Source organism: Pseudochaenichthys georgianus, chromosome 14 (genome assembly GCF_902827115.2).
Source record: "Pseudochaenichthys georgianus chromosome 14, fPseGeo1.2, whole genome shotgun sequence".
NCBI lineage: Eukaryota > Metazoa > Chordata > Actinopteri > Perciformes > Channichthyidae > Pseudochaenichthys > Pseudochaenichthys georgianus.
The window spans coordinates 4089307-4101549 of NC_047516.1; the positions used below are offsets into that span (position 1 = coordinate 4089307).

The 12243-nt window shown below is 42.4% G+C and overlaps 1 protein-coding gene across 1 annotated transcript in view; it reads left to right on the forward strand.

Annotated features, from left to right (window-relative positions):
* Window positions 1-12243, forward strand: part of gtf2ird1 (GTF2I repeat domain containing 1) — a 65289-nt gene that overhangs the window by 43708 nt on the left and 9338 nt on the right. The window contains exons 13-18 of the mRNA XM_034099584.1: window positions 523-603; window positions 774-932; window positions 3674-3727; window positions 6016-6096; window positions 9070-9253; window positions 11804-11865. Coding sequence (XP_033955475.1) covers window positions 523-603; window positions 774-932; window positions 3674-3727; window positions 6016-6096; window positions 9070-9253; window positions 11804-11865 — 621 coding nt within the window. The remainder of the gene's footprint in view (window positions 1-522; window positions 604-773; window positions 933-3673; window positions 3728-6015; window positions 6097-9069; window positions 9254-11803; window positions 11866-12243) is intronic.

Here is a 12243-nt window from a genome sequence, read left to right on the forward strand (position 1 = left end):
CCGGGGACTTCGGCCGGCAGTATACGCCGTGAAGTGGTTTACAGCCTGCCAGTAAACCCAAAGCAGAAGAAGACGAAGTGACGTCAGCGGCTCATTTGCGTAATCTTCCCTCAGGGAAAAGTACTCCGGTGTGAACGCGATTGGTACTTAGTGCCCTGGGGTAATAAGTGTGCTGCAAAGTACGCAGTGTGAACGTGGCTATTGAGTTCTTTGTAACCAAATGTCTCTCAGAGGGGCGTGGGGAGGGGCTCCTTATTTTCATCTGAAGTAACAGACAGAGAATCAGCACTTTGGAAACAGGGCAGAAACAGAGGGGATTATGGGTAATGCTGCAATGATCTGTTTGGTGTTTCAGCCAATCAGAGACAGGCTCTGTATATATCTGAGGCCTGTGATATATGTGAACAGTGTCTCCAGAAATGTGCCCTGTGTTTTTTATCAGTTCAGTCAGTTCACACACATTAGAAGTGTTTAACAGCCACACACTGATCTCAGACATAATGTAGTGTGAAATCCCCGCAGGTCCTTCAGCAGATTGCATTCCTCTGAAAAGGATTAAAACAGAGCCTCCAGACGGGGACATCATTCAGGTCACAGTGCCAGGTGAGTGTGAGCGCTGATGGGGAATTCAGTCCATTTAGAGTCTGACTTTATTCACTGAGAGTTAAAAATACAAGTACAGAATTGAGAACACCGTTAATCAGCAAATCCTGTTGCCCTTTTGTGTCTCCAATCCAAATCGGGGCGACTTCTAAATGTTGTTTCTCCTCCAGATGCTGTTCCAGGTGTGGAGGAGGCCGCTGACTCTGCGTCTGAGCCGGTGGCAGCAGCTGCAGCGTGCCCCCCCACCATCCCCCCCACAGCCCCCCCCTCTGCCCCCCCTGCTCCCCCCACTCCCTCGGCCCCCCATCAGCAAATGGAAAACCATGCAGGTAACCGGTCACCCTTCCTCCATTTCATCCTCCTCTTCCTCACCGCAGCCACTGGAAACGCCTCCTCCAAGCAGCCACACTGTTAGGGAGCTAAATAACGCTGCCACACGTATGAAAAAAACACTTTTCTCACAAGCCTTTTCCTCCCACTTCCCCACAACCAAACCTCCAAGTAGCTACAAACTCCACCTTTTAAACCCCCCCACTCCCAAACTCTGTAGCTCCCCCTCTCTCACAAACACCTCCTCTGGGTAACGCTCCATGCATCAGACTGACTTTCGAGTCATTTCAAACACTGATGCATTGTGCTTATTTCCAGATGTTGAGTTGTCCTGTAGTCCCGCTGCCCACGATGGTTGGTAGATAATGTGTTAGAGACCAAACTGCTCCTCAAAGACCCCACACTCCTCCTCTATCTAACTTGGACCTGCACCTTTAGACTAAGGCCCCATTTACACGGAGACGGAAACGAAAATGAACCGAATTCGATATCAAAAAAGTCTTCCGTTCACACGAGACCGCGCGCCCCGCTGGAGACGCTGTAGTACATATGCCGGGCCTGTAAGTGGCGCTGTACTTCGGCCACAAAATACACCAAAAGCAGCGAGGAAGACCTCCCAAGCATGGTTGCCTGGTTGCCCTTCTGTTTTTTTCACCAGTCAACATGTCCGTTAAAGTTTAAATCTTCCGGACAAAATGAGAAAAGTACCGTTCAAAGGTCTTCTTTGTTATTTATTGAGCTTTAAAACTAATTGATAACGACTCTATATAATAATATAAGAATAATACACAGAGTCTCTCTTTTCCTCCCCTCTCCCGACAGCCCGTCAGTATCCGTCTCATGCTTCTGGCTGATCCAGTAATGAGTGACCCGACAGTAAAAATAAACATATTTATAACTAGTTTGAGAGGTAATTAAAATAGCTAAGGGGGATGATCTAACTTGAAGTGTGTGTTTTGCTCCGCTCACCGCTCCATCACGGCGGGCGGAGCTGCAGGTGATCATGCAGAGCTGCGTGTCTCCGTCAGCAGCAGCTCATCTCTGATCTCTCTCTCTCCTGTCCGATTAGACTTCACTCGCGTTTATGTCCACATCGATCAAATCTAGCTGGAGGCTCCTGCTGGGTGCACTGTCCTGCGAGATACCGGGACCTGGCTCGAAACACTCGGTTGTTGTCGTTGGCAAAACACATCAGCAATAACGCGGGTGACACGGGGGGAGAGGTGGGGAGAGGCGGGGCTATGGCGTATCGGGCGTACACACGGAGCCGTTTGACTCCCCAGAGCATTCCGTCCGCAGATCTACCCACCTTGGGACCCGTTATCATTTGAGGAGTCCGTTTCCGCGGTTCCGTTACGGCCTCGTGTGAACGAACCGTACTCTATACGATAGAAAAAAGTAGCAGATACAACCCGAACCGTCTCCATGTAAACGGGGCCTAAAGTGACTAGAGTGAGACCACCAAGACATTTGAGTAGACTGCTCTCATTTTTACCTTAAAGGGCCAGTTCACCCAAATGACAAATTATTTTCTATCTCTGGTGGGATAAATGCTTTTGCTTTTAATAGTCCAACATTCAAGATACAGCATCTCAGATTCCTGTACATTTTGTAAAAGCCAGACACTAAATCCAATCACCTCCATTATATTTGGGGATGAAGCAGAAATCTTTGCTCTGAGTTTGGTCAAATTACCCTTTAAACCTCATGCAAAAATATGTATTTACTACAAGTTAAACCACAGGAGTAAATAATTGGATATTTGGAGATATTTTCGTTTTTTCCTTAATGAAATGAACCTGAATGAGGATTTACTTTTTTAAATATCCGATGTAGCGTTGGAGAGAATGAAGAGTCTACTCAGTGGTCTTGGGTTTAGCGTTTTGTTTTATTTTGTTGTTTTGATTGTGCTTTGTTTAAGTTTTCTTTTCTTTCACAAATGACCACTAAAGGAAAGAACCTGAAGGTAAGTGCAGCAAATGTCATATTTAGAATTATTTGCTGTTTCATTCTCTTAGTTTCAGTATTCAGCTGCATTATATGTAGTGATTTTAAAGAAATGTGGGTTTCACTTTGACCTAGAAAACTCAAATAAAAACCTTTTTTGTAACCATTTTACAAAAGTCGAATCAGAATACCTTTATTAGTCCCACGGAGGGGAAATGTGCGTAGTTACAGCAGGAAAAAGAGCCACAGACAGCTTAATGTTACATGTGTTAAGTATGTGACATGCATTCAAAAAAAGTACTACGTTATGATATAATAAAACATATAATAAAAAGTTACATAATTTAAAAAAATACACACCCTGTAACAGTTCTTAGGATTTAGCAGCCAGGTATTTATTACACAGTTATTAACGGCATCTATATATTGCACATAGTTTGTTGGTATTTCACAGCAAGGGGTGATATAGTCTGTGTGTGTGGGGGGGGGTCATAGATACAGACAGGGGTATTACAGATATTATCAGTGTTTTTTTCACAGTTCTGTTTCCTTTGCTGTACACGCCATTTTGTGTCAGTCAGACCTACTTTGCATAATTAGGCACCAACGTGAGGACACACAATACAACTAAAACATCATAATTAAATAAAAAGTGTCTTTCTTTGAGCTCAGTTAACAGAAGACACCTGTGGTTCACCTTTGTACCTGGATAATATTTCACATATCTGGATTCTCTTTTCTTTAACTGTGTGACAGCTTCTGTGTTTGCTCATGTTTCTCTTTCCTGTTTCAGCTGAAGCTCTGTCACCAAGTGCGACGTCGCAGAGCATCCCAAGATCCTCTGAAGGTGACGACTCACTCACATTTCTGTTCATCAATTCAGTGCATTTTACCTCTTTATGACTGCGGCAACATATTATACTGTTGGACAGACCGACTGAAATACAATAAAACTACTTCTGAGCTTTTTAAACGAGACACGCCCCTACACATCCTACGCACTGATATGAGAATAGTTTTTATATATATTCATAATCTTTTACAGGTCTTCAATCTCACTAATGGCGCGTTTCCACTGCAGGGCTTCGCTCGGCTTTGTACGGTAGGGCTAGGCCTCGTTAGGCTCACTTAATGCTGCGTTTCCATTACAGTTTAGTAGCTGGGGCAGTAACTATAGTAACGCAGTGTGGGCGGAGCCGTGACGTCATCTTCAATGAGAACCACAGAAAAACAACATCAGCCATTAGCTGTTAGCACTCACAGCTCACAGCTCCTCATATCTGTTCAGAAACTAGACACAAGTTAAACAAGTCCAAACCACAGACTGTCTGTGTCATGGAGAATACAGTCGCTGGTTTATTTATGTCTGTAGGCCGTTGTTGTGAGTGTGGACGGTCGGAGCATATACTGCGTTAGCTTAGCCGATCTCCATTCAGAAAACACGCATTTTAAAAGGTTCTTCGCCTGCCGTCTGTCTGCAGACTTGTCAAAGCTTTAATTCATGGTTTTTACTAACCGGTATCAGTATGTTGTTACTTCGGCATCATTTTGAAACGAAATTACAATTAAATAACGGTCAAACATGTTCATTTTGTTGTAGTTGTAGCCCCCTTGCCAGCGATTCTCTCTCGTTTAGCATACTCAGCCCGAATCAGCCTGGTTGTTGGGCCGCTAAGAACCTCGATTTTATGGGGCCAGACAACTGTGAAATAGCACCCGCTAGCCGGTACTACGCCAAGTGGAAACGCAACCAAAAACGGGCCGGGCACGGCACCGCATGCTTAAACCACGCTCCGCGCTGTAGTGGAAATGTGCCATTAGACTGCAATCTTGAACCCATAGATATGACAAAACCTGATATTCGTTTCTACAGCAGTACAGAATAGTTTGAAGCTTCATTCATAACGTTTACTTTTTACTTCTTAATCAACATTTAAATGTTGCGCTTTCCAAATTCACTAAGTTTACCAAACCATTTATTCTGCCTTAATCAATAAAAGTTGGTGCTCAGCCTTTTCAAAGAACGTTTGCACCGCTCTCAGAAAAAGCTTGCTCTCCCAATTTCCGCAAATAAAGGATGCACACACCTATATTGCCAAAAGTATCATAACTTACATCTAAATATGACCAAAAAAACAATTGTATTTTTCAAAAAATTTCGGCCGTCGACGTCATAAAAAAATCACAATCAAATATTTGTTCAAAAGATTCATAGAAGCTTTCAAAATAAAATGTGTTACAGACCCAATTCTTTGAACTTACTTCAGGTGCAGCACATTTATTTTGATTTAAGTCACATCCACCTCAAAAAAACATGTTCCCCCCCCTCTCACAAACACCTCCTCTGGGAAGCGCACTTTTGAGTCATTTCAAACACTGATGCTTATTTCCAGATGTTGAGTTGTCCTGTAGTCCCGCTGCCCACAATGATTGGTAGATAATGTGTTAGAGACCAGACTGCTCCTCAAAGACCCCAAACCCCTCCTCTATCTAACATGGACCTGCACCTTTAGACTAAGGCCCCATTTACACGGAGACGGAAACGAATGAACCAAATTCGATATCAAAAAAGTCTTCCGTTCACACGAGACCGCGCGCCCCGCTGGAGACGCTGTAGTACATATACCGGGCCTGTAAGTGGCGCTGTACTTCGGCCACAAAATACACCAAAAGCAGCGAGGAAGACCTCCCAAGCATGGTTGCGAATGAACCGAATTCGATATCAAAAAAGTCTTACGTTCACACGCAATCGGCTCAATAAACGTGTCCGTCCACACGAGACCGCTGGACCCGCTGGAGACGCTTTAGTACATATGTAATTCTATGAACTTACTTCAGGTGCAGCACATTTCTTTTGATTTAAGTCACATCCACTTAATTTTTTAGCCCCATTTCCATCTTTTACCATCTGTCTTTGCTCCGTCCATTTGTTATGGTCTGCAGTGATTAATACAGCGCACAGTGAGTTTGTCATTACCAGGTCAGAGAGGGCGAGGGGAATTCATCAAAACAAAGCTGCTGAGGGGGGGAGAGAAGTAATGTGCACAGGTGGGAAGACTCCCCCAGCTGCCCTGCTGTAATAACTCTCTTTAATGCTCTCTCTGTGAATACTTTGCATCTGTTTGACTCGTTCAGCTGGCAGCCTGGTGGAGGACATTGGTGAAATGATCCTGCAGCTCCGGAGACAAGTGGAGAGTCTGTTCAGCGTGAAGTACGGTGAGTTTCTGTGGGAGAGGCAGAGGTGGGAAGTAGTGGAGTACAAATACTTCGTTACTGTACTTGAGTACACTTTTCTGGTATCAGTACTTTTATTTTTCTGACGACTTTTGACTTACATTTTGAACACAAATACCTGTACTTTCTACTTCTTACATGTTGAACTCAAATACCTGTACTTTCTACTTCTTACATGTTGAACTCAAATACCTGTACTTTCTACTTCTTACATGTTGAACACAAATACCTGTACTTTCTACTTCTTACATGTTGAACACAAATACCTGTACTTTCTACTTCTTACATGTTGAACACTAATACCTGTACTTTCTACTTCTTACATGTTGAATACAAATACCTGTACTTTCTACTTCTTACATTTTGAACACAAATACCTGTACTTTCTACTTCTTACATGTTGAACACAAATACCTGTACTTTCTACTTCTTACATGTTGAACTCAAATACCTGTACTTTCTACTTCTTACATGTTGAACACAAATACCTGTACTTTCTACTTCTTACATGTTGAACACAAATACCTGTACTTTCTACTTCTTACATGTTGAACACAAATACCTGTACTTTCTACTTCTTACATTTTGAACACAAATACCTGTACTTTCTACTTCTTACATGTTGAACACAAATACCTGTACTTTCTACTTCTTACATGTTGAACACAAATACCTGTACTTTCTACTTCTTACATTTTGAACACAAATACCTGTACTTTCTACTTCTTACATGTTGAACACAAATACCTGTACTTTCTACTTCTTACATGTTGAACACAAATACCTGTACTTTCTACTTCTTACATGTTGAACACAAATACCTGTACTTTCTACTTCTTACATGTTGAACACAAATACCTGTACTTTCTACTTCTTATATTTTGAACACAAATACCTGTACTTTCTACTTCTTACATTTTGAACACAAATACCTTTACTTTCTACTTCTTATATTTTGAACACAAATACCTGTACTTTCTACTTCTCTCATGTTGAACCCAAATACCTTTACTTTCTACTTCGTATATTTTGAACACAAATACCTGTACTTTCTACTTCTCTCATGTTGAACCCAAATACCTTTACTTTCTACTTCTCTCATGTTGAACCCAAATACCTGTACTTTCTACTTCTTATATTTTGAACACAAATACCTGTACTTTCTACTTCTCTCATGTTGAACCCAAATACCTTTACTTTCTACTTCGTATATTTTGAACACAAATACCTGTACTTTCTACTTCTCTCATGTTGAACACAAATACCTTTACTTTCTACTTCTCTCATGTTGAACACAAATACCTGTACTTTCTACTTCTTACATGTTGAACACAAATACCTGTACTTTCTACTTCTTATATTTGAACACAAATACCTGTACTTTCTACTTCTTATATTTTGAACACAAATACCTGTACTTTCTACTTCTTACATGTTGAACACAAATACCTGTACTTTCTACTTCTTACATGTTGAACTCAAATACCTGTACTTTCTACTTCTTACATGTTGAACACAAATACCTGTACTTTCTACTTCTTACATGTTGAACTCAAATACCTGTACTTTCTACTTCTCACATGTTGAAACACAAATACCTGTACTTTCTACTTCTCACATGTTGAACTCAAATACCTGTACTTTCTACTTCTCTCATGTTGAACTCAAATACCTGTACTTTCTACTTCTTACATGTTGAACTCAAATACCTGTACTTTCTACTTCTTACATGTTGAACACAAATACCTGTACTTTCTACTTCTTACACGTTGAACCCAAATACCTGTACTTTCTACTTCTCACATGTTGAACTCAAATACCTGTACTTTCTACTTCTCACATGTTGAACTCAAATACCTGTACTTTCTACTTCTTACATGTTGAACTCAAATACCTGTACTTTCTACTTCTTACACGTTGAACCCAAATACCTGTACTTTCTACTTCTCACATGTTGAACTCAAATACCTGTACTTTCTACTTCTCACATGTTGAACTCAAATACCTGTACTTTCTACTTCTTACATGTTGAACTCAAATACCTGTACTTTCTACTTCTCTCATTTCCCAAACAGCTGGTTCCTTTAGTCTGAATGTGTGTTGGTGCGTGGTCATTATTCTTTAGAGTCATTGCGTGCCTATTGATTGGAACACGATCCGTGGATCCATCACTTCCTGGTCTTCTCTAAAGAAGAGGGACCAATGGAAACGTTGTCATGTTGCCGTTGTTCAGCATGGAAACATTCATTAGCTAACAATGACATTATTGTTCTATTAATATAAAGGGAGGTCAGGTACTCTTTAAAACAGCTGCTAGGTATGGGTACTTTTTACTGAAGTACACTTCAAAGCCTCTTTACTTTTACTTGAGTAAAGAAGTTTAGTCAGTACTTCTACTTTTACCAGAGTATTTTTAAACACGAGTATCTGTACTTCTACTTGAGTAAAGGATGTGTGTACTTTTGCCATCTCTGGGGAGAGGGTCAAATCTGGTGCATTAATACTGCAGCAAGACACTATTTCCCAGTGTAAGGCAAGCTTTTATAGTCCCTTTAAATATTAATATTGTAACGTTTAAGTCGTTTAAATGATTTAACACTTCAGAATTAGTCTTCTAAATGTGCGGCAAATTAAAGGATTTAAAGAGATCAAGCGTAATTACGTGTCAGAGGAGTTTAATCAGAGGGAAGCTCCCCGCACAACAGGAGGTCTGATCGTAAATATTGAACATGTGGTATTCTATTAAAAATTAGTGCAGCCACGATGGATTTCTGAGCCGTTTGAGGCATTCCACAGACCTTCTTTTAGGCGTCTAACCAAAAACACATTCAAACCCTAATTGACTTTGAGACGAGAGAATCTGAAGGGATAAAACGCTGACTCATCTCCAGGTTTTCTGACTCATTCCTGCACCACTCTATTCACAAGCTAACCTCTCCTGCCCCCCCCCCCCAGCTGACGCTCTGGGCCTGCCTGAACCCGCCAAGGTTCCCTACTCCAAGTTCCAGATGTACCCGGAGGATCTGTACGTCACCGGGATGCCCGAGGGGATCGCCCTCCGGAGGCCCAGCTGCCTCGGAGCGAACAGACTGAGGAAGATCCTAGCCGTCGGCAGCCAGATCCAGTTTGTGATCAACAGGTGAGAGCCAGAGAAGTGGTGTGAGAAAATCACATCCCGTACCTTCATTTAAAGGACCCCTATTATACTGTTTTTCATCAATATATCACAGGTCTCAGATATATACAGAGCCTGTCTCTGATTGGCTGAAACACCAAACAGATAATTGCAGCATCCCATAACCCCCTCTGTTTCAGCCCTGTTTCAAAAGTGCTGATTCTCTGTCTGTTACTTTAGATGAGCGCCCCCTAGTGGTCCGTGAGTATATTGGTAACATTTCACATTTGAAATAAATAAATAAATTTAAGTTTTCCGCAGTCTCGCGGGAATATCTCCGTAATGGAGCGAGCCTAAGTTTCATTTTCTATTGCATGATATAGCCCAGGGCAACACCTTCGTCACACATGTTGCCACCTGTTTGTACCATTTTCAGGCGATTTGTAATCTGTTCTAGAAAAACGATGTGTTTTGAGTTATTTGTGGAGTTAGGTGGTCCGCGAGTATTTTTGTATTGGTTAAGTGTCCTTGGTATGAGAAAGTTTGAGAAACACTGCTTAAGATGAAATTAGGCGCTTTCACACCCAGAGGCGCGGGAAGGTATTTTGAGTGGGGGTGCTGAGGTGCTGGACTCCAGTGAACACTATTACGGGCACTATAGAGCACGCACAAAAGCAATCCCCACACGCACGCACACAGTACACCCGCGACTGCTACAATGAAGGCTCGATAATCAGCTCACGGCATAGAGGCAGGGGTAAAGTGCTTTTTTTTACGAGTGGGGAGCGGACCTCACCTCCTCTAGGGGGGTCCGGGGGGATGCTCCTCTTTATGGATATTTTACAAATCACTCCCCTTTCAAACTGTGTTCTTGTTTTACTGCCATATAGTATTTCATACCTGTTTTTCCTTTATTCTCTTGTTTGTTTTATAACTATAATGATCATATGAAGGTGTGCCGCGGAAATAATCTTTTAAATAATTTGTGACCAAACCGTTTGAGACCCACTGAGATAACTTAGACTAAAGTTAACTATCTAAACCCTGAGAGAGTCCTTTAGCTCACCTGAGCCTCTCAGTCTGAGAGGAGAGCTCTCCTCCAGCTTGTTGTGGAACAAACAGCTCCTTATGTCCGTTAGTGCAGCTAGCACCAGATGCTAACAACACGGTCCCTGCTGGCACCGGTCTCTCTCTCTCTCTCTCTCTCTCTCTCTCTCTCTCTCTCTCTCTCTCTCTCTCTCTCTCACACACACACACTAAATGTGCTATTTACACACACACACACACACACACACACACACACACACACACACACACACACACACACACACACACACACACACACACACACACACACACACACAGAGCCGAGCTTGAATGACACAAGCACACTTTTATTTCCATGCAACTCTCTGATTGGTCTGGTGTCTTGCCTCTGTTGCATTCACTGAACACGGGAAATTACAGTCCTGCCGTCCTCTCTAGTGTCATGATGAGGTTCACGTAAAGCACGGTTAATGTATTATATTATTGAGGTAGAATTGTCCGGGGCTACAGAATTGTAGCCAACAATGTGGAATTTATTGGCTACATATTACACAGATTATGCACAGCGGGAGCAGCAATAACCGTCAAATAATAATTCAGACAGGGGAGCTCCGCACCGCCTGCCTGCCGCTAGGGGGTGCTGCAGCGCCCTCAGCACCCCCCTTCCCGCGCCCATGTTCACACCGCAGTACTTTTCCCACAAAGGTTCATGAGAACTCTTTAGTTCTCATGAACAAAGTACAGATCGCGTTCACACCGGAATAAGTCCCTGGGGGTGGATTAGGCAAATGAAGCCGCTGACGTCACTTCTTCTTCTTCTGCTTTGGGTTTACTGGCAGGCCGCAAACCACTTCACGGCGTATACTGCCGCCCAAAGTCCCCGGCCGGAAGTCCCCGGAGTTGGGGAAGGCTTCAGTAGAAGCTGCTGGGAGTCCCTGCAGCTTCGACTGAAGCCTTCCGAGTAAATCGCCAGAACGCCAGAACAGATTACAAATCACCTGCAAATATTACAAACAAGTCGTAACATGTGTGATGAAGGTGTTGCGCTGGGCTATATCATGCAATCGAAAGTTAAACTTAAACTCGCTCCATTGCGGAGATATTCCCGCAAGAGTGCGGAAAACTTAAATGTATTTATTTATTTCAAATGTGAAATGTTACCAATATACTCACGGACCACTAGGGGGCGGTCACAGACCACACTTTGAGAAGCACTGCTCTAGGAGGAGGTTCAGGTGATAAGGGGGGGGGTTACCTTGGTTGCTGATTGGCTAATGGTTACTCAAGCCAAAACATCGTTATGACATCACAAAGTGTCAGACAGGTTTTTATAGAAATGGATCAGGACAAAAAGAGAGAGAATCTCTTTACACAGAGGGGACACATGTTGATGTAGAAGAGACATGAAGAAGTGGATTTTGCACAATAGGTGACCTTTAACAGTTAAACAAGGCTGTGTTTAGACGAGATGCTTTAATGTAGAGATTCCTTCACTGTTTCTAATGTTGTCTTGTTGTCTGTCTGCAGGCCGGAGCTGCTAACCGAGCAGGTCAAACAAGAGATGCCTTCAATGCCCATCTGTGATCCAGGTGTGTTTTGTTTGGCTTTTATCCAAAATGCATTTTAACTGAACAATAACTAAAACAAGCCTTTTCCCTTTTCAGTGAGATAGGAAGACTTTGCTGAAATTCACGCCTCAATAAGGTTTATTTTTGTTGAGGAGAATGTCTTAAAATATGACAACTAAACCAGGAAGGGGTTCGCTAACTAACTACACCAAGAAGAGAAGCTTAATGATTAAAGAATAAAGCCACTTAGCGCATGCATTTGTAATTGTTTGTTTATTGTTGCTACGTTAGTCATTTGTCGTTTAGATCATGCAAGTTACGCAATGTGTGGCTCCAGATCACTACATATACCATGATGCTTTGCGGTTCAGAGGTGTGTGATTCCCATTTATCCATTTG